At 38.7% G+C, this 22,753-nt stretch overlaps 3 protein-coding genes across 6 annotated transcripts in view; 1 reads left to right on the top strand and 2 right to left on the bottom strand.

Moving 5' to 3' along the window:
* Nucleotides 1–11,017, bottom strand: part of LOC306976432 (dynactin subunit 1-like) — a 37,909-nt gene extending 26,892 nt beyond the window's left edge. For 2 of the 4 annotated variants that reach the window (XM_079574360.1, XM_079574359.1), the window contains exons 1-2: nt 6,622–6,901; nt 1,159–1,410 (exon numbers count right to left, since the gene is read on the bottom strand). In XM_079574360.1, the coding sequence (XP_079430486.1) occupies nt 1,159–1,410; nt 6,622–6,654 (285 nt within the window). In that variant the 5' untranslated portion in view covers nt 6,655–6,901. Of the gene's footprint in view, nt 1–1,158; nt 1,411–6,621; nt 6,903–10,920 lie in introns of those variants that run through there. The other 2 variants (XM_079574361.1, XM_079574358.1) reach the window with 2 other exon arrangements.
* A 1,727-nt stretch (nt 11,018–12,744) lies between these two features.
* Nucleotides 12,745–15,909, top strand: LOC306976433 (galectin-related protein B). Its single transcript, XM_079574362.1, has 4 exons — nt 12,745–12,890; nt 13,171–13,256; nt 14,047–14,233; nt 15,357–15,909. The coding sequence occupies exons 1-4, from the start codon at nt 12,858–12,860 to the stop codon at nt 15,498–15,500; spliced, it is 450 nt and encodes a 149-aa protein (XP_079430488.1). The 5' UTR covers nt 12,745–12,857; the 3' UTR covers nt 15,501–15,909.
* Nucleotides 15,910–16,989: 1,080 nt separating this feature from the next.
* Nucleotides 16,990–22,345, bottom strand: plek2 (pleckstrin 2; the record flags this gene model as incomplete). The annotated part of the gene is made up of 9 exons (XM_079573869.1): nt 22,276–22,345; nt 22,039–22,203; nt 20,700–20,884; nt 20,522–20,613; nt 19,938–20,125; nt 18,700–18,801; nt 18,070–18,153; nt 17,867–17,945; nt 16,990–17,117 (listed from the first exon to the last, which is right to left on the bottom strand). Exons 1-9 carry the CDS (start codon nt 22,318–22,320, stop codon nt 16,990–16,992), a joined length of 1,068 nt encoding a protein of 355 aa, XP_079429995.1. The 5' UTR covers nt 22,321–22,345.
* Nucleotides 22,346–22,753: the final 408 nt, after the last annotated feature.

Below are 22,753 nucleotides of genomic sequence, written 5' to 3' on the forward strand. Positions count from 1 at the left end.
CCAACTCATTTACATCACTCTGTTTTGTCAATAAATGTCATTTTGTAAAAAAAAAAAAAAAAAACAACAACTATTTTTTATAATTAGCTTATCTTTTTTGTCAGCATGTCCTTATTTCTATATTCAAGGAGACACTGGACGCAAAACTCTTTTTTTTTTCAATTTTCAGGAAACAAAAAAACACCTCACATTGATAATAACAAGTGTAATTCTTGCACTGACTCAATGTTTCTCCATACATTTTAAAGGCAAATTGTAATTTCAAGAGCCTCGAACTGAACAATCTTTTGAAGGTTTTTTCAGAGGGATTTTTAAATATCTAAATCCAAGCCATATTGAGTTTGGATTGTCATAAAACAAGGCAATATTTAAATTTTTTACAGATTAAAAAAAAAAAAGAAGCTTATTTTAAACTAAACATGATGAAAATCCCCTCTGAAAAAGACTTTGTAACTAATATATCAACGAAATAAGACCATCAATTTAAACCTGGCCTGATCCATTATTCAGATTTAGTTGCTGAAAATTATTATGAAGAATTTTGGGCATTAAACGCCTTATTTTTATATGAAAACATAAATAAAAGTAACAAAAGAGGCAGATATTATAAGACTTGTTCTTCTCCTCTGTTTCATTCATACTGTGTTGGCTTGGCGGTTTTATTGTGATTGTATGACATCACTTTTGAATGAAAAAAAAAATGAAAAATGAAAGTGACAAAAAACATGCAATAAATTTTTTCTCATATTCATGTCTTTCAATTTGAAAATGTTCTCTATTCTTGCTGCCGTGTCTTGCCTTTATCAAGTTTCATATCCCACCATTCCACCAATGCAAATCCATGTTTGTGAATCTCTTCTCTCTTTGACAATAGCAATAAAAGAGATTCTTTAACTAACATATAGCCTTGTAAGGAAGGAACTAATGAATGACACAGAAAACAGTTCTGCTCAGCTGTGCACATGGCAACTGAAAAGTTATAGAACTGTATATTATAATCTATCCAGCTTATACTGCGAATGACTTTTAATAACTTTTGTTTGCATAGTGCTCTAACAATAACTACATTTCTGTTCTTATTTTTTTAAAGCATTAAGCAATGGAAGTCAATCTCTGTTAGAAAAACATGGAAAATCACATTTAGATATTTTTCCAAACCTGTGACTGTCTGACAAAGATGCCCTGGTTGTCCTCACAGGTGAAGTATCTCTTGCCCTGCACCGTCCCGTCGTTCTTCCCCTTTGGCTCGTCCAGAATGACTCCGACCCATTTCCCCGAAGCGAAGGCCGTCGTCCCGATGTAGGCCACTGTCCCGCGCTGGCCCTTCCCGATCACCTCCACCAGAGAGCCCACCTTCACAGGGCGCCCCCCTCCGTCTGAACTCATCCTGCTGCTGCCGCTGCTGGTGGTCTGCACAAGACAGGAGAGGGCAGAGAAATGATTCAGCAAGTTGTAACGAACAATTCCCTGCTTCTGACTGTCAGATAAAGGAAAAGGTGATATCAAAAGCAGTTCTAAAATTACAGCACGGCAACAAAAGGGACCTGACCTATTTTGAAAAATGGGTGGGAGTAACTCAAGAAAAGAAGTTACTGCAGAAGAAACGTCAAAAAATAGCACCACAGAACAACAAACTCTTGCTTGTCCAACTCATCAAGATAATTTTAGCACTTTGAATTCAGTTGTTAAGACTTTCTTACAGTAATACAACACTTTTGACTCTAATGTGTGCTGTATTTGATACAACCGTCAACCAGTGCCTCAGGGCGACCTGTTCGGAGCAGTGCAGCACCCAGCGACCCATCTCCAGATTTTGAGCCAATATCTCTACCTAGCGGGAGGTTTTAGCTGATTGTGCATCATTTGGGTTGATTGGGAAAACTAAAGTGCCTGGAGGAAACCAAATGTAGGGCAAACATGCAAACTCCACAAAGGAAAACACAGCTTCTATTTGCTATGTATGGTCTGTCCTCAGTTAGAAGCGGCTCCATATGGACACAGCTTACTGCCTTAAAGTGCATATGACAGGTTTTAATGCTTTTGAAAATATTATTATATTATATATCATTTTATTTCAGTGAAGCAGCAGTTTTAATGAAGAAATGTTGGGCAGAAAAGTTTTTAAGCTGCTGACAGGAAGTGACATAGAAACGTGAAAACGTGAAGACGTACTTTTGTACGTCTTTACCGTGTTTTTGTGGAGGTTTGGTGGATTTGTTTACTTTGAGAATCCAAAATGGTCCTGAAGAAAGCAGCTTTTTGAAGGTAAACAAACTGCTAGCTTATCAGCTAAACCCATTTGAGATCTACAAACATCTTCTTCTGACACTGAACAGTGAAGAGGCACCAAGAGCCCCCACACCTGCAGCACGGAGGAGGCGTCACAAGCGGAGCTACAGGAAACAACAAAAGGGACCAACGAGGAGATGGTGATAGACTGTGGAGGGAGCTGTGCAGGAGGAAGAGGAAGGACGAGGTGGAGCTGACCAGCGCAGGACACCACGCTCTGAGACGGGGACAAGCCCAGGAGGCGGTGCACCGTTTCAGATGATCAGAGGAGACAGAGGCAGCTACAGTTTCTCCATCCTCCAAGGTCATGCGGGTGGAGTGGCTGAAGGACAAGAGATCATCGACCCGGCCGAGGACAGGATCTTCTACATCACCGTGGACCACAACCTGATCATCAAGCAGGCGCGTCTGTCCGACACGGCCAACTACACCTGTGTGGCCAAGAACATCGTGGCCAAGCGCAAGAGCTCCACCGCCGTGGTCATCGTCTACGGATTTCCCATCAACCAGTGCTCCTCCTGTGACCAAAACAGTGAAGATGGCGGCCGCGACACAACGATCTTTCACCAAAAAAAAAAAAGAGTGGTGCGCACTGAATGGGTGCTGCTGCCGGATGCTCTCTCATCGAATGCAATTTCTCCATCTGTGAGATCAATAAAGTATCATCTTATCTCTTATCTTATCTTAGAAGAAGGTAACGTTCCATAGCAGTTTGACTCATTCATTTCCCATTGACTTGACATGGTTGGCACGGCAACAGGTTAAAATTGTTTACCCTCTTCTATGTCACTTCCTGTCAGTGTTCAATAAGGAAGTTAAACTATAAACATCACAAAAATGGCTAAACTAAAGAAATCTGGGTACAATTTAGCAAAATCTTATATTATATGTATCTATAATATAACTGTTAAGTATATTTTAGTCTAACATGTCATATGCACTATAAGACTTTTTATTCCCTTTTTTATAAAAACATGATTAATGTAGCATCTCCAACACCTATTCAACATTAATGTGACACACACATATGGTAGCTGTATTTAAATAGGGAAAACGTGGAAGAGCTTGGAGGAGAGGCTAGATGCTAACAACATCTTTGGTCTTTTTGCGTGACTGAGCGCACGCATAAAGACCAGACATGTGCGCATCAACTCGTCTAAGCTCAGGTAAGAACATATCTCAGTATGGACAAATGGTGGTTCCTTTAAGTGCACAAAGCCATGGAGCTGTGGGTAACAATGTTTTGATAATACAGCCACAAAGTGTCAGTTTTGCAGTACAAAAAGTGTTTCAATGAGCAAATATGTTCATGCAGTAATATTTTGTAATAAGATCATCGCACATAATCCAGTTTTGGAGAGAACTGTCACAAAGCATTGGTGACTCAGCAGAAAGGACAAGCTTTTATTCTAGAAGGGGGACAGAAAGATCAATGTGACGCTGGCTTCAGTAAATGGCAAAAAGTAAAGAAGGCGATAAATGTGGCTCTGATACTATGATAAAAATGTTCGCACAATGGACCCTGCTATAGTATGCTATAAAACAAAGACTAAATGTGACAGGTGGTCGTCTAATATTCTTATGCAATACTTAACAAAAGTACATACAGTATGCAAATCAATATGAAACACCTAATACTGCAGCAACAGACGCTTTGTTGCCAAACACTTCTCGAAATCGATCCAACTTCTGTGGACAAAAACAAAAATCGAACTCGCTGCAGTCCCTCTTTATGACAACATTTGTTCATGTCACTGCCAAAACAAGAAATTACAGCCAAACATCAATTATACAGCAGCGATTTATAGCCGTAATCACATGCAAATGGGTTTACTATAGTCACTTAAGAGGTTTTCTGTTTGCAAGATTTATGAACTAAAAGCCATTCTTAATTTGATGTTGATCTCCGGAACGTAAATGTTTTGTTTATAGAGCTTCAGGGAAAATGCAGGAGACAGCTGTAATCAAAACTGCTTTAGGTTCATTATATGTACGCAGATATGGAAAGCTTCTGCGTGCAGTCGGGGATGCACAGAGGCCTGTCACGATAACAAAAACTGAAGCTTGATATATTGAAGCAGGGAAATATTGCAGTAACCGATATTGTTTGTCCAACACAATTTGCTTCAATAAGTTAAAAAAGAAAAAAAAAGTTAAACTGATGATAAACATTGAGCCCAAGAATGCAGCCCTGTGAGGCGACTTCTGTTGTGATATTGGGCTATACAAAACCATTAAACTTGAACTTGAAGAAACAATTTGTTTATTGTCATTTATTGGACAATAAGTGGATTACGGTAGGCATAAATGCAAATTCAATTTTCGCGAATAAATTATTTGTTGCCTTAAAGCAGCACTAAGTAACTTGTTTACGTTAATAAATCCTTTCCGTAGTCCCTCTGGGGGTAATATAAGTGTTAATGGGATGATGGGGGGGGGGGGGGGGGGAAACCACAATTGCAACTTGACTGCCTCTGGGTCGGAGGCGCAATACACACTAATGGAATCACGACGAAGAAGCTAACAGGCAAAGCTGACTGTAGGCTAGCGCCACAGTATTTACAGCCAAGTTTGAGTGAAAAAAATGATCTCCCTTGTGTAATTGGATGTACAATATGCCTCTCTCCCTTTGTCTTTTCTGTCAGCGTAGTATTTACTCTCACAGACCATTATTGAGTAAAAAACTGCAACATGCCACGACACCTGCAGTGGCGCTTATGGCCTCTAGGGGATGAGTTGCTTAGTACCGCTTTAAATATGATCTTTGTCTAAGCTCTCAATCTTACAGGAGTTTTCCACCAGTTCTTAACCCGCCCAACTAGGTCGATATTTAGCCTGCTGATAATTATGTAGTTGCTGACAAAGCCTCGAGGTGAGACACAAAGGCCGCTAAAGAACTTTCTTATTCTTATTAATGCTTTATTAAGGTTTTTTTTAACTACTTTGGAAGCTTTAGCTCATGTTTTATTACAGTAGAATACCATGCAAGACTACAGTCAAACATCCTCAACTGTGCAGCAAAGACAATTTGAGTACTGACATAATAAGAAAGAGTCAATCGAAGGTGTTTTAGAGCGGCAGTCATTTGCAGGATCATTGAAACATAGCAATGACATAAAAACCATCCCAGGTATATTTGGACGTTGAAACAACATTATAAAGTGGTTAAAAGCCCTTTAACAAATAAAGTTATGATGTTCCCTGTTACAAGCGAAGTACTGGACGCCTCGTCATAGCTCTGAGTCTGACCTGTTGTTCGCCATGTGCTGAAGAGAGGACGAGCTCAATTATTTAGTGACACTCTACTCTTACAACACACACAGCTCTCAAAAGGAAACCACACGACAAACGACAATAATATGATGTAACCAGCCAAAAGTCTATTTCATCATGACGTAGGATATTTCTTATGAACTACAGGGGTTAAACGGTAAAACTGGAGTGAAATTTATAGCTGTGATATTGACCACAGCAATAGCCAAATAAACTAAGGAAAAATAAATGTGCATTGGATTGACAGACTCACTCTCAATTTCCAAAGCAAACCGATTAGAGTGCAGATGAACTAGATTTACTAGGTCTTGGTTTAGCTCTGGTCAAATTAGGATGTTTATGAATTACATTTTATATAGCGCTAGTTTATACATAGACTTAGTGAAGACTTGGCTTGGTCCAGATCTAGTCTTGGTGTCTATAGCTTAATTCAGGCTCAATCCTGATCTGGCTTAGACCTTCTTTAGATCTAGTCCACACCTGGGTCAGTCCTGGTCTAATCTACTTAGCTGTGAAAACTGAAAGCACTTTATCCACACTCTTACTTTATCTATGATTCTTAACTATGATTTAAGCACCAGATGACTTTGTGTACCAACTCTACAGATAAACATACCAAGCCTTGCCTTAGATTGTTTTTTTTCCAAAGGGTTACTTTCATTGAGTTGGCACTATATCATAAAGTAATTCCACATATCTTTGTCAAACATCAGTTTACCACAGCATATTGCGACTGGCGTTATAACATTTTATGGCAGTCTATCCATAAAAAAAAACACAGCTGTCACCCTGATGTCATCCTTTCCTGTAAAAGCACGTCAAGATTCAGTGACTGATTTGAAAGGGGAAGTGCTCTGGGACACGCTGTGGCTATAGGGGACGATAAGAGACTATTTCGAGGCTACCGCGTGTCACCTTTTAGCCCTCTAGACGTCCCAACATCACAACGGTACCACGCTGAGCATCCCTAAGCCAAACAAAGACATGCCGAATCACACAAGGATGAAGCAGCAAATGGGATTACGGATTATGGAAATCAACCAAAAATGTATAACTTACCCGGCTAGAGGCAGTTCTTCTACTCAAAGACATGCTGCTACTTGTGTCTAGAGCAGTAGGTTACGGGGACAAGGGGTGGACGAACTATTAGTGATGCCTCCTATCGAAAACACAAATGAACCATGCCTGATCTTGTAATCCTGGTCAAATCCTACACCTGAACCGTTAGTCTAGAAAGGAACAGGACTGTGTTAAGGTTAGAGTCCCGCGGAGGAATGGACATATGGAGAGGAGAGGAGGCAGGTTTGGGAGCATTGGGGAGAGCATCAGCTGAGTGACTGTGCCTGCGCTAGTGTCTGGCATCTGCAAAAAAGGGAAGAGAGGGAGGCCAGGCCCGCGCTGCAGGGTCCTAAAGCTCGCTGTCAGTGAGGTGCAGCATCAACAGTGTAGCTTTCCATTCAAGGCGGTGTTATACATCGACCCCATTGAGTGCAATAAATCATCAGAATTGCTTGGTGTAGTTTAATGCACATGAAACCTAAAGATTGACTGTGTCTTGCACAAAGGCTTGCTTTTTGGATTCCAAAACAATCAGCACAGCAGACATATTTCCATACCAAAAGAGCTAAATTACAAAAATCTGCAGAGATAGTAAGCAGTGTTGGGGGTAACATATTACAAAAGTTACGAGTTACAAAAACACATTACTTTTTTTTGGGAACTAAGGAATAAAACGTATTACTTACACACAATACGGGAATATATTAGTCATTACATTTCAAGTAACTTGAGTTGCAAGAGCATTTAAATGTATGAATGAAAAAATTCCAAACTCCCTCCAAATTAAATGCAGCACCAGATCAAGTTGGACACTGGTGTATAAGATTTGCAGTTGTGTGAAGTTAATGTTGTCAAAACAAATCACGAGAGAATGGGGTTTGTGAAGGAAAATTAAATCTCTGACAGTACTTTTGCTCAGTGGCGTTATTACTGTTTTCAGTTTATATTTTGCGATATGTGATACAAACATATTACATTTTTAAAGCTGTAATCACTAATATAGAATATATTACATGTTTTAAGTAACTTGCCTAACACTGATAGTAAGTAAGTGAGTAAGTAGTAAGAGTAAATTGCCTGACAGTAGGACTGATTAGCAATGTATAGAAAACATTACTGAAAGTTTTATTGATTCTTTGCAAACTTTTGTGATCTAAGTTTTGTTTTTTCCATCAAATGCAACACATGTTTCAATCACTCAATGTCATCTGTCATACTGTAGCCACCAGAATTAAAGCAAACATGACATTTTTTAGGTTTAAACAACAATTCCACAATCCTCTTTTGAATCTCCTTTGAAGAAGATTTATTTATATAGAAACTTTCACCGATAAAATCACAAAGTGCTTCACACCACTTTCAATGAAACTTGACTTTATATCCTATTTATTAACTGGCAGGCGTGTGGACTATAAAACCATCCACTGCTCTTGTGTCTAATTTATAGCACATAGAAATCCGTCTGGCGATGTGCAACAGGATATAAAGCATTTGTCAGGCCGGTGTTGTGCCCAATTACAGAGCTGGGATTAGCGCTCCTTTATCAGCCAGATTGAGCTAACTGCACTGTCAGGTTTTTCTCTCAACATTTCTGTGTTGTCAACTTTTTGGGCTCGAGGCAGATGTGCCTGGGTTTAGAGCGGCAGAGCTTTTAGATACCACATTTTCAGGAAAGGGACTAAACCTCACAATTAGATTTCAATAATGCACCAAAAAAGGGCTGATGCAACTCACCCAGCAGACTTGAAATCATTCTGCATTTGAAAGAAAAAGCTTATGTTAAACCAGAGGATAGATAACCTATTGTAAGTCCACTTTAATGATGGCCAACAGTACAAATACTACAAAAACTATCATTATTAAACACATAAACAAGATGGCTTATTACTAGGTAGTAATATTTTACATATTGTAGTTTATAAACATTTGCGCATAATTTCGTAACCATAAGAGATAGAGACTTACTGTTTTTTGTTTTGGCATCTACTGATTTTTGTCTTTCAAATAAACTCCCTCTGAAGTAACTACTAAACATAATTATACAGCGCCCCCTGCTGTCACAGTTCAACACTGACACATTTAGAAGCTTCATACACAGGATTATAGACAGTTCTAAAATTGGGCAACAATATCAGTGGTGCATACCGGCATCGGCCAATCAAAATACCCGATAATTGTTTAGTAGTTTAGTTTATTGAAAGAGATGTGTGCAGTTACATTAAAAATATGGCTGCACCAGATTTAGCACTATGCTAATTTCCATCTGTAATCCCCACATCCGTCGACCGATATTTCTATATATTTCTATGATAGAAACCTTCACTATAATAATAAATACTTAACTTTAGGCTATTTGACAGATTTAAAAAACATCAAATGGAATTACTTAAAATATCGGCCTTTATATCGGCTATCGGCAAGACCGACTCCCTTCATATCGGTATCAGTCCCTGAAAATCCATATTGTTCAGGGCTTAGTCATCACTGCTCCAGTCCTGATGCAAACAATATGCCTCATATCTCTTTTTTATAGTCATGGAATGAGATCTAATTATTTCCACTTAGACATTTATGGGAAAATATAATTATAAAGCCTTTTTATTGATTGTGAAACAGCTGATTGCATCACTTTGACTATATTTCTCCTGTAAAGTTGTGACATGAAAGTAAAACTCAGAAAATTATCGTTAACAACTGCATTCATTTCTGTTATTCAACATCAACTGTGAAACTAATATATGATAGACTCATCACATGCAAAGTGAGAAATTTATAGCCTTTATTTGTTATAATTATTATGGTTCTGTCAGCAATAATCATCAAAATTACAACAAAGGCTTAACATATGTCACTTTGCTGAGTGCATATCATATATTATGATATAGACTCACTTTTAAGTTTAATTACAGAAATAAATGAAATTTTGCATGATATTCTAATTTTCCGAGTTTCACCTGTAAACTCATCCCTGTGAGGAATTGTGATAGTAAAGTTAGGAATGAATGCATTAATGCATTCTCTCTTTCATTGTTTGTTCACCAACACAGCTCTGCAGTATTTTTCTTTACTGATTATTAAATGCTAAAACTGTGAGTCAATGTGAATCAATGAAAAAGAGCCAACCTGCAGAGCATAACAAATAGGTTGGTTGTGGATTCTGAAATTCAATAAAGTGATTATTAATAAAGGTTGCATAACAATAAATGTAACCATAACTATACATCCCTAGATCTTTATACTGATGAATATTGAGGGCACCATTGCAAGTGCTGCACAGGGGGTTTAGGATCCACTACCTTGCACTCTGCTGCCACTGAGAGGCCAATGAGACTATACTGCAGCTCATTTATGACTAGTTTATGCACACGCTGAAGAGAAACAGGTCTGGTAAGTCCCCAAATCTTCTGTTAAATTCATGCTGGGAGCAAAATGTACAAACTGCAGTGTCAGCGAATACAATATCTTCAGCTATTTTTTACCCACGAGATAAAAAAACACAACACATTTCTTTATCAATCCCAAAGAGGAGAAATCCAAAAGGGTTTGTCTCAATGGTCCTACATTTTTTGTTACATTAAGCATTTCTACTGGATAATATTGTATACTAAAGTGTGAAACTATGTCTTAAACCAATTGCTTTTGCATTTCAACTCCATTCTGAAAGCACCACATGCCTTTGTGAGTGAAATCTTTATATTTTATAGTCTTAATTCGCAAACAGCCGCTCTTTCTTAGGTATTTGCAGCGTTTATGTGAGGAGCGACTGTCATCCCTGTGTCATGGCATGCAGAGAAAAATCTCATTCATGCAGACAATTTATTCATACATCATGCAGTCCATTTTAAACATTGTATGCATACTATAGACACGTCTGGGCATGCTTCATATTTAAACCCCGAGTGTATTGTTTCTGTTTGTCATGTTTACATAATGGCAAAACCTGATCATATTTTCCCATTTGTTAATTGGCTAGTTTGACATAATAGCGTCCAGTGGAGTCCAATGCGTCCCAGACACACATTGTTCACGTTTATTACGACTCTGGCATTCATAATCACGTTCATCCTTGTAATACAATAGAAAGATTTGTGATGCGTTTCTTCTGCATATGTGTATTGGAGTTATTTAAGAGCCGGCTGCATAGCGGGACACTCCCTGTGGAACAAGTGTACGGTCCGTCTGTGTGGTGAATTGCTTTAACCGGGCGAGTTAAAACAGGACACGTGGGTACCGACGCAAAAACGTCTGTCTATCTATTACAAGTCTAGCACCAGCAAAGTTAATCTCGTTAAATCTTACCAGATTTGTAGCTACTTCAAGCTAACGCGTCGCTCGGCACTGGCAGCCTTCATCCACGGAGCGCTCCACATTTGTCATACAGCCAAGGTTGCCAGATCAGGGTGGCATTTTCCAGCCTCAGAGAAAACAGCGCACAATAATTAAAATCCTGTCTTCTGTAGTCATCTTGTTATTGTTTGTTTGTTTTCTACTATTTACATTATGGCTGATTATGTATTATTTTGTATAGAGGCCACTGTGATAGAATGTAAAGGCACCGTGCTAACCCCACACCGCCGCTGGGTCACTAAAAGGCCAATTAAAGGTGCATTAGGCAACTTTTGTGCAGAAAAAGACATTATATTTGTGCGTAATTTCTTTTAGTGACCCCCAATGGATGGTTATCGTGGTGCCTTTACTTCTCATCCCGGTGGTCTCAGTCCATGATCAACAGTTTGGTCCATCATCAGCAAGGCCGGATTTATGAGGGGGCTTACAGGGGCTAAACCCAGGGGCCCAGCAGGTTGAAGGGCATAAGGAGAAAAATGTGTGCTCAGTGCGGGCTGTAAACTAGTTCCCTCTCTCTTTGCATTTGTAAATAGCACTGAGTTTGTGTGTGTAAATGATTTATATAGTGTTTATAGTTAAGTTTTTAAGATAAAATTGAAAATGTTAATGTAGTGTAGAAAGGCCCAACCAGGGACTGGAGTTGAAAATTAGCACTAGCTATAAACTCTTTTTGCATCGCATCAGTAACAAGCCTGTTTTGTACTATGTTGACTTGCAATGTCCCTGTCAAATAAATCAATAAATAAAATATTAAAAAGACTCCCTCACATTTATCAGATTTTTTTATTTTTACCCGAGAATAAACCAGGTCTATATTGCACCATTAAAATAAAAAAAAGATCTCTGTGGGAGGACCCCCAGACCCCCTTTTAAATGTGTCCAGTCTGGCCAGTAGCAAAGGTTCTTCCTTGATCGAGGGCCACGGGGCTCAAATTGGGCTCATTATGTTAAACTTTTTTTTGGTTTTTCACAAATGTGTTATTTTTTTTAAACTAGTGCTTTAAGAAGTTACTTATGCATGTTCATTGTAGAGAGAGAGAAATCATACAGTATATGTACAGATGTTGTTAAGGTGCTATAAATAAATATTGATTGATTATGGGGGGGGCAGTGAAACCTACCAGAAACATGAAAAACAAAAGCATAGAGGCCACTGTGATGGAAAGTAAAAGGCATAATAAAGACTGCGGAGACACTGAAAGGTAAAACACGCATAAATATAAAGAAATACACATAAAAGTTGCATAATGCACCTTTAGGCACTAATACAAGTTTTGTTTTTGTTTTGGGTTTTTTTTACGTTAAAAATTCCATAAATTAAATCAAATAGAAGCTAAGAAAACAATGCAGTATGGATTTGAACAGCACTGGCGTACATTATTTCTACTTAAGTGTCAAGTGAAGTCAAATTTTAGATGCATTTTTCTTTTTGTTCTGAAGACACTCTCCAAGCGTTTATGTAAATGTATAGTAAAGTGTTAATAGACTCAGACGGCTATTTAAACTCAAGTCAAAGTGTTGAAGTATGATATCAATAATTTTGGCTGCTGGTGCTGGTGAACTGTCATTGTGTTTCATCATTTCTTATCACGACAAAAGGGAAAATCGTTGGGAGACTCTGCAGTGAACAAAAAAGCCCTGGCAATATCAATTAAATGCAAAATGACATCACTAGTTGCCAAATTTCTCCCTGCTTCTCTCAGTCCCCCTCCTCGCCCTCAGCAGCAGCAGCAGCAGCAGCAGCAGCAGAGTGGAGCCTGTTTCCATGGTAACCCGTTGCAGGCGGGCGGGTTTCACATAGGGCGGTCCTTTCTCTCTCTCAGCGGCACACACAAACACATCCTGAGCACCATTCCCTGCACAGATCCTGCATCACGCCCTCCAGTCTGATGGATGAAAAGGACAAGGACAACAGCGAGAATGTACGTGTCTACACTTTATGTTTTAATCTTCATAAGACGCTCGACTTTGAATTCAAGCGCGTTGTTTTTGAGTTAGCATCTCCGCCGCCGCTGAGTCACTGGTTGCCTGTAGTAGCATCCAGGGTTAATAAAGCCATTGTTCCTGTCGATGACTTAACTTTCACCGTGTATTTATACTGCGTAAGGTTTGAACTGTCCCTTTCTGTGCTGATAAATTGTTGTTGTTACTGCGTGTCCCCCGGGGTCATATTACAATGCGCACACGTCTCCATTGTTACAGGAGGGCTACACCGGGGCGATAAAGGGTGGACTGCGGCCTTCAATGAAACTGGTTGTGATGGGAATAGTCAACACAAAACCTCAGAGGTAAGTTCTGGATTACGTTTCACTATGAACACGCGCCCTCATGCATTATGTATTCTGGCCACTGTCTGTTGCACATGGCCTTGGCTAGTACTGCCCACACAGAAGTCAATTAAACTAAGTGCTGTGTGTCCCTCTGTGTTGTGTTGACACTGTATAGGTCACAGTTTATGCTCCTGCCTTTTCTGGAAAAAAATGTCTAGAGTCAGTGTGTGTTCTAATTATAGGTTGTTTCGTGAGTGTGTCATGGGAGAGATGAAAATCCCATGAAATCACATCTGTATATTTGGGTTGTGTGACGCCCATAAATAGTTCTACTTGATGACCATGAACCGTAATGGTAATGACACAAAGTTATAATTGGATGTGTTTTGACAACATTGAACAGAAAGTCATGGCTGCAGGATATGAAAAAACAATTGTGATATTTGAGAACTTTCTTGAATATATAGCAAAAACGCCAGGAAAGAACCAGTGATTTTGTATTGTGTTTTTTGCAGTTTGGATTTCGTGTCATATTGATAACTTTTATTATTATTGCCCATTCAATTATTTATAACATGGTGATATATTTGGGGGCCCAAGTTATTATTGCCAATTCAGTCATTTATTTATTTCACTACAAATGTCATAAGGCCGAGATGGCAGTGTCTCTTCATTTCCACATTGGCCTTGAACACTCCACTGTTATTGGCCAGAAGATGTCACCCTTCCCTCTTTAAGTTTGTGCTAGCCACAGGTAAAAGTGTACCTGTGCATCACTTTGACCCGTGTTATGTTGTCCTGTGCGCAGCATGGAGGTGGTGGTGTCCAGTCAGCCGCCGGAGGAGGAGGAGGGGGCAGAGGGCGACGTGGGCCTGCAGCTGAAGATCACTTTTAAGGAAAAGGCGATCCAGAGAAACGCTCGGCTCGGCGGGAAGTGGGGTCCCGCCGAAAACAACCTGTCCTTCTTCCCCTTCGCCGCCGGAGAGGCTTTCAAGGTATGCAACAGCCAGGTTTTCAAATTAGCTAAATTAATTATTTGATTTTATGTATTTAAAATTGAGCTGCATATACTAAATAAAGAGACATTGCATCACATACAGTAAGTAATTAAAGCTGTTTATTGCTGTGAGAGGTAACCATGTGTATGACACATTATGACCAGTTATTCATAGACGTGACCTGAATTAGACATAAGCAAACAGATAACATTCACTGTTAACAAACTTCAAAAGGTGTCACTGACTTTATTATTGTTAGATGTACATTGTCAAGACTCAATAGAAAAGGAACTCCTGAATATGTTAGGTTAATTGTGTTAAATAAACTTACTTGGTCCTCAAATGCATTACTGACTAACGGCTTACTAGAGCAATATTCAGATGGTTTATCATTATCAATCATTTGTATGAAGGGTGAGAGTTCATACAGGAAGTTCTCACTTCTTTCATCATGTGTTGATAAGGATTCATTAGTCATGTACGATTCGAACATATTGAAATTTTAGGCAGAATAAAAATATAGATTTTGTAAAGCACGATTTTAGAAGTTAAGCATGTGCACAAGGAAAAAAACTAGACAGGTGCTCAGGAAGTCAATGATAGAATTAGTAATTGGGGGGAAGGTGCTCTTTGGTGTTTGGGGAACTAAGACTCAAAAGAAAAAACAAAAAAAGCAGGAAAAAAGCCTTTATTGTGCTGGGCTTTTTAAATGTAAATAGAGAATTATAATGTAGAGGAGTGCCTTGGTTTTTTGTTTTTCTTTTAAGCATGTGCGCTTTTACATATTTCAAAACTGGATAAATGGAGAGGCTCGAGTTAAGAAAAGGTCACACAGTATATCGTCAAGTTATGGTTATAGAAATCTTCGATGATGCAATATCCACATCGCTAGAAGGCACAATATTACACAATACAGTCTTCCATCTTACTGAGATTTACGCTTTCTTTATCTAAAGCAGTCTAAAACTGTCACGATTTTCCAAGTTCAATTTTAGCCTTGTTTTGGTCCTCATAGTCATTTATTAGGGCTAGTTTGGACACAATTTGAAAGATTTTTTATTTTTTATAGATAATTTCAGGTAATTCATGTTGACTTATCGTCTATTTTTGTTCATTTCAGATGGAGATAGTGTGTGAGCACCAGCAGTTCCGTATCCTGGTGGATGGGCAGCCCCTGTGTGGTTTCTCTCACCGTTTCCGTCCCCTGGCCTCTCTCACCTCTCTACGAGTGTTCGGAGACTTGCAGCTGACGAAGGTGGCCTAACAGAGCAGATGATTAACTGTGTGTGTATTTAGATTAGCGCTACGAACAAATCAACCCACGACAAAGATGGGTTTTCTTGTTCTCGACAGAATTACACCTGCCTCTAAATGTCAAGTACAAGTGCCTTCAATAGGTTCACTGCTGAAGAGCTTGAAGTAAAGTTACCGACCAAATGGGCTGGTCAGTAACGTTTTAGACAACTTTGCAAAAGGCTAAAATAACAGTTTACATTTTTATTCATATTTGTGTATTTTCCTGGAGATGGCTTGTATTCAGAAACAGAGAGAAGTACCAGCCCTTTCGTTGTAGGAAGTTTAGAGGGGCAACTTGTGGCATATTTTACACCCTGGTATTTTTGTCTTTGTGTCTGTCCGGATCATCTAATCTCGGAAATACACTAATGACTGATTATTTGCATTGATAATGACTTCTTTAAAAGGAGCCTCTTTCTGGACTTATGAAGAAAATCTGAAATCTGATATGAATGTCCTGTCCACAGTTGGGGACTATCAATAGAGACTTGATTGTTTACTAAAGCACGTAATCCTCTTAATTAAACTGAATGTGATTGTATTGGGATTGTGTGTGAGCTCAGCGCAGTACTGTAACAGGTGTAATCATGTAAAGTAGCCTACAATAGTGCATGCCATTTACACACAGTGACTTTTGAGTTTTCTTAATTGTAATATTTTTAATCATGAACTAAATATACTTTACAACATTGTTTGTTTTGTACAGTTTTAAGCTCTAAGCTAAACAAATACTTGATTTTCCTTCAAAGCACTTTGTACGTGAATGTTTCATGTTTCACCGCAATAAATTACTTTGGTTGGTACTTTTCTGAATGCTTATTGTTAGGTGTTTATTAGACAGTCTATTTGTCTATGTCTGGGCATTCCTGTTAAGTATGTTACAGAATCATGCTGGCCGACTCATTGCGTCATATCTAACTTAGTCACTTTGGGGTTTTTGATCTGAAGTGGCTGAGACAGAGGCCTGAGTCAGCACTGGGAGCGCCGCTGACAACATTAGAGAAACACTTAAAAGTTTGACGACAGAAAAATACCTCCTTCTGGCTCCGCGGGTCTGAACTTGAATACAAATTGCATGTGTTTTTGAGCAATTTTCTGGAGACGCAAATAAGTACTTGATGTTCCTACTTGATTTACCTAGTAATATTAATACAAGAAAGTGCGGAAGGACCAAAGATGTGCTGTTTGCGAAGAAGCAAAAAGATAATAAAATACATATAGTACACTTTTGGCAGTACTATATTATTAGAGCACTGCTTTCAACATTTTCATTTGTTTGTATACAGAATAATAATTAAACAACAAAATGTATTACAAAAAGATCAAACTTATTGCAAGATGCTACAAATATTTTCCAAAGTATCAGAAAGTGCAAAGACATTCTGGCACATAAATACATAAATATAGACAGTGCTACATTGGATGGACACTTTCTTCATGGCTCACTATGTCACACATTATGTCTGTTCCCTGATGGCGTCGATCCAGTCCATTTTCTGCTCCTGCGTCGGGGCCTGGATGAAGTAACGTGTGTCCGACTGCGTAATGATTGTAAACAGGTTTCCTTGAACGTTTCCTTTCACACCTAAAAGAAAAAAGTAAACAATTGACTAAAAAAAAAGATCACGTTTGTTTGCTCTTTTGCTATTCCTATGGTCTGTTGCTTGCCCCAAGAAGTAAGTTAATATTTTTCATTTTCATTTTTGCATTCGTTATTACCCAGTGTCGAGGAGGTAATCCACAAATGTCTTACTAAAATACATAAGAGCTAACATTTCAATGGCCTCAGCTTTGAAATATATGTTTTGAAGTTGTTGGCCTTTGTCAAAAAGTTGTTAGGGTGTCCTAAAAAGGTACAGAAAACAGGTAACGAAATGTATTGATTTTTCTTTAGATACCAAGTTTATAGGCCTGTTGGGTTCAGGGACAGCACTGAAGGCTATGTGGTTGCTTTAGCTGAAATACATTTTAGAAATTTAAAAGAAAATTAGCTTTTTTTTTTAATAAACAAACATTATTGTTCTGTTTTATGGTTTTAGATACAAATATGTTAGTTAAGGTATCCAAAAAGGTATCGTTGTCGTACTCATCCCTACTTTTAATGGCACTGTAACTACACCTAAACTGGCTGTTTATGAGAACACAAACACAAGTGTCACTATACTGTAGGCGTATGTGCACATGCCATCCCTTATCTGAAAGCAAAAACCTCCAGAATTCAGTCTCTACTGTGGGCCTGCACTCGCACTAATCAGGTTTTCATTTGGAAACAGGTTTTGGGATTGTGGAAGTAGGAGAGAGTCCTTTATGTTCGTCTCCAAACTGGTTCCTCACCTGAGGGCACTCCGTTGTCTTTCAGCGCAGATACCAAGCAGCCCCTGAGTGAGAATCCTCCAACGGGACTGATGTCATCCTAAGGACAGGAAGTGGCTCAGACTTACTCACAAAACATAAAACACTTACCGGCAATTATCAAAAGCACAGCAACAGTCAAAACAAACACTGACGGTATTAGCATGAGCATCACTGAGCCTTACCCTGGTGGGGTCGAAGTAGTGGAGAAACGCTGGCTCTGTACGCAGCACAAATAGTCGAACTTTCCAGTTTTTGCGTCTGTGTCCCTGGTGAAAAGGATGCAACTATTAGTTTAAGCGAACAAAAAACGATTCCGCAGTCTCAGGTTTGGGTCGGTCTTTTCTTACCAGCACAGTAACATTGTAATAGAATGGAAATAGCATGGTTATAAGAAATACCAGGGGATACAGGATTTTGCAGCTTTGTTTCCATGTCATTAAGAAAATACTCACCTTGTTTCTGTCTTTTTATTGGGAGTTAAAGAGTAAGGATTATAAATGATATTACCATGAAAGAAATTGTATGAAGTTGTATGTTCTGTTTCTATGTAATTACAATTTCAATACACTTTTAGGTACCACGGTATATCCATTCTAATACCCTGTTATTACTGTGCTGCAAAATTAAGTGTTACCAAGCAACAAACTCTATTGTCTGCGAGCATTTAGTATATCATGTTGTGAAATCTCAACTAGACATGTGGGAGTAATTGTAATGGTTGTAGACTAGTTGTAATCGCAGTAGCATTAGTTCCAGCATTGTGTAATAGTGTTTTGCTTGAGCTCAGGGTTTGAGTGCTTCATGCATTTTACCTGTTTGAGCAGATATCCTCTCTTCACCACTTTCCCTCTGAGCTCCAATGCAGACAGAGAGGTCTCGGCCTTCACACTGCCGCGCTTCTTCAGGCTGTCGCACTGAGACAACAACAGGAACAGTAAAAATCTGCCACATTGTTCAGCAAAAGGGCTTGAAGGAACTGTTAACGTAATAACGGCTGATAACGTACTAAATTTGTCCAGCTTCAAAATGTAATAAGCCAAAAACGTAATAACAGACCATTAACGTGACAGAACTGCTGTGCCAATAATGTTATAGCTATAATTATGATAATAATTAAAGATAAAAATGGTTCATAAATATAATTAATTCAGACAATGCCGGTTGGCACAACAGCGTTATTACGTTATTGGCACAACAGCGTTATTACGTTATTGGTACAACAGCGTTATTACGTTATTGGTACAACAGCGTTATTACGTTATTGGTACAACAGCGTTATTACGTTATCGGTACAACAGCGTTATTACGTTATTGGTACAACAGCGTTATTACGTTATCGGTACAACAGCGTTATTACGTTATTGGTACAACAGCGTTATTACGTTATTGGTACAACAGCGTTATTACGTTATTGGTACAACAGCGTTATTACGTTATTGGCACAACAGCGTTATTACGTTATTGGCACAACAGCGTTATTACGTTATTGGCACAACAGCGTTATTACGTTATTGGCACAACAGTGTTATTACGTTATTGGCACAACAGCGTTATTACGTTATTGGCACAACAGTGTTATTACATTAGTGGCACAACAGTTTTATTACATTATTGGCCGTTATTACGCTATTGGCACAACAGTACTATTACATTATTAGCTGCTATTACGTTATTGGTACAACAGTGTTATTACGTTATTGGTACAACAGTGTTATTACGTTATTGGCTGTTATTACATTATTGGCACAACAGTGTTATTAGGTTATTGGCCGTTATTACATTATCAGTTCCTACTGGGATGCTATGTAATGCAACATACATTTTCTTTTTTCTTTTCAGTATTCTTCACTTTTATCTATTGTCAAGATATTTGCCAGATTTTCGCACATTCGTAATTGTAGAGTTTTCTTCATTTTCATAAGAGAAGGGAAGAGAGGTGCAATGATCTCAAATCATCAACCCAGTCCAGTGGACGTCTTTGATAACCTATTCTACGATTCTAGATTAAGATTGAGTAATTTCACTATGTAGTTTACAGTGTGCTACTTACAAAGCTGTAGAGGGCAGTAGAGTCATCGATAAGCTGCTGACTGGGCCCAGCCGTCCTGAGCGCCTCACAACTCCTCAGCCCCACGGTCCGCAGAAAGCCCTCCTCCAGCAGAGCAGAGGCCAGAGTCGCCGCCTCCACACGGGTCAGGGAGAACTGCATGAACACCAGCCAGTCCACCACCGCAGAGCCTGCAATGTGAGGGAGGAACAGGACGAAGTATGAAGATGATTGAAATGCTTATAGTCAACATTATTATTCCTAAGCGTCCAAGACAGTTGTTGGCTACTTTGGGCCTGAGGTAGGTTACAGTTGAGGCAAATATTATGAATACAGACCTATGTACGGGTTCTTCTTTTATTCTATTACTATTACAAATGATGTGTTTCAAATGACATACAAAAATTCGACTATTGCCTTACATAGACAACTCTAAACATAATATTCCATATTTTGAATGGTCCCATTTTGATCCTAACTTGTCTGTGCGGAAAACTTTATGAACAAGTGGTTGAGCAATTTAACTTTATAACCATTCTGGCAGGAAGCTTGTGCCTATCCCATCATTTATTGGTACACGTTGTTACCTGAGAAGCAATTGCTGTAGGTGTTTCCTTGCTGAACGTGGCTGCTCATTGTTATCCCACTGTGGACGTCATACATGGAGTCCAGCACTTTACTTTCAGAAAGAGTACAAGTGTTAGTATCATAGAGCTGCTTACAAAACTGCAATGAATAACTTGGTCTATTCATATATATTTATACCTGAGATTGATATTGTTGAATCCCACGTCCGTTGGATCTGGAGAATTTTCCCCAATTCCACTGTCCTCTGAATTTAGCGACTCCGCAGCAGCCAAAATGTCCGCCGCCCAAACGTCCCTCTCCTCTCTTGAGCAGGCCTCCAGAAAGTGCTCCACGCCGGTCTTTGTCACAAGCTTCAAAACCAACTGCAAATAATGATTAAGAGAAACACTTGATCAATATAAGATTTACTGTACATGTGAAAACAGCGCTGAAATGTCTAAATAATAGTCAATAAAATAATAGTTTTCTGGTTTAATGTCACATGAGATCTGTTGTCTGTTCTTTGTAATGTCTGTTGTTCTTGTTTTCTTTTCTTTGTAATTGTCACAATAAAAAAAAAAAGAAAAAAAAAAAAAAGAAATGTCTAAATAATAATAGTTTATAATATTATCCGTTTCAATTGTAAGGTGACCAGGATATTTTAATAGGGCCCCTTGCCATTACGGAATTATTTGTTTCCCATTGACATACTGGTACTACAGACAAGTTTTAACCACATTGTTGGAAAAACAAATTGTACCTCATAGATGAATTTCAGGTCTTGACAAAACAGTGACCTGAGGCGATGGATAGTTACATCACGCCTGTACAATGAGTGTGAAAGGAAAGGACACGCCTGGACTTAAATGGTTTGCTGCTATGAAAACAAAGCTGCAAGGCCTGCAGTGTAAATTAAATGGTGTATCTAATAGGAGGAGTTTGGTTTAGATGTCTGACAAGCAACCTCAGGATAAAAAGCCACCACATCAAGAATGTGTAATCTATTCTATCGATTTTTTATCTTTATGTGAAAACGTGAACCATCTTTAACAGTATGGCTGTACATGTTCAGATTGTTTTATATACACCATCAAAGAACAGAAAGTTAGTCTATATTGAAGAATTCATTTGCAGGTGTCTCTGGTTTGTTTTTTGTTTTTTCAGAATGTGTGACTTTGTACTTTTATTGCACTAAAGCAGATCTGGTATAGACAATACGCTGCTATGTAAAGACAAATTTAAATGTTTTTTTTCAGTTTGTTTTATCTGCTTTTTTCAAATCAACTCTTCATTTCTATCCTTAATTTGTTAGAATTTAAATACCAAGTTCTGTCTGACTTTCTTGTGTGAACTGAGTCCATGACAAGTGCAGCAACTAAGCCGAGCACTGCCTTGTGTTTTATGAAATGTATAATCATCTCAATAGAATCAATGATATATCAATCATGCTTTTAGACAAAGCACTTTGCTTGGCTCATAATACTGGCATACACTTAACCATTACGTATTTGCAAGATTTGTAAGCAAACAAACTCACCGGTCGATTCTCATATTCCAGAAAGGGGCACGTGATCTGACATCCTTTTAGCAATATTTTCCCTCTTTGGCTCGAGTCCCTTCTGCCTCCGTCATATTTATAATACATCAGTCTGTCAGGCATCAGGGTGAACCAGCGCGCCTTCCAGTTGTGAACAAGATGGCCCTAAAGACAGCAAATGTTAAATATTGGTCACAGCATCTCAAACCAAGCTTAGAAATGAGTTAAATGTCTCACCCGTTTGACCAAAAATCCTTCCCGTAGTGTGTTGGGTTTATCCATGTTGTATTGTACTGCTATGACTTGTCTGCTCCTGCCTTAGAGTTTTTATAGCGTATTTCAGACTCCTTCATTGAGTCACGGGTCACTCCCACACACGCCTTACTCTGACTTACACTCACTTTAGATATGACTGGGCTGTATGATTATGACATACATCTTTCGGAAGTTATTTACATGAATCAATCACATTTTTGAAGACTGTAGGTTTTTGTTGCCCGAGTAATGGCGGAGGAATGATCAAAAAAGTGAGTGAGAAGAGAAAGTATGAATATTTGTGTGTTCAATAGATTCTCAAAGTCCAGACCAAACCAGGACTGCTTAAATGAGATTAATGAAATGAAATGAATTGAATGTTTACTCTAGGAAAAGACCAGCTGCGTATGGTTCAGACTGCCACAAGAGGAAGCTGTAGCACCATCAGTGGAGCTCAGTT

Source organism: Gobius niger (assembly GCF_951799975.1).
Source record: "Gobius niger genome assembly, chromosome: 16".
Classification (NCBI taxonomy): Eukaryota; Metazoa; Chordata; class Actinopteri; order Gobiiformes; family Gobiidae; genus Gobius; species Gobius niger.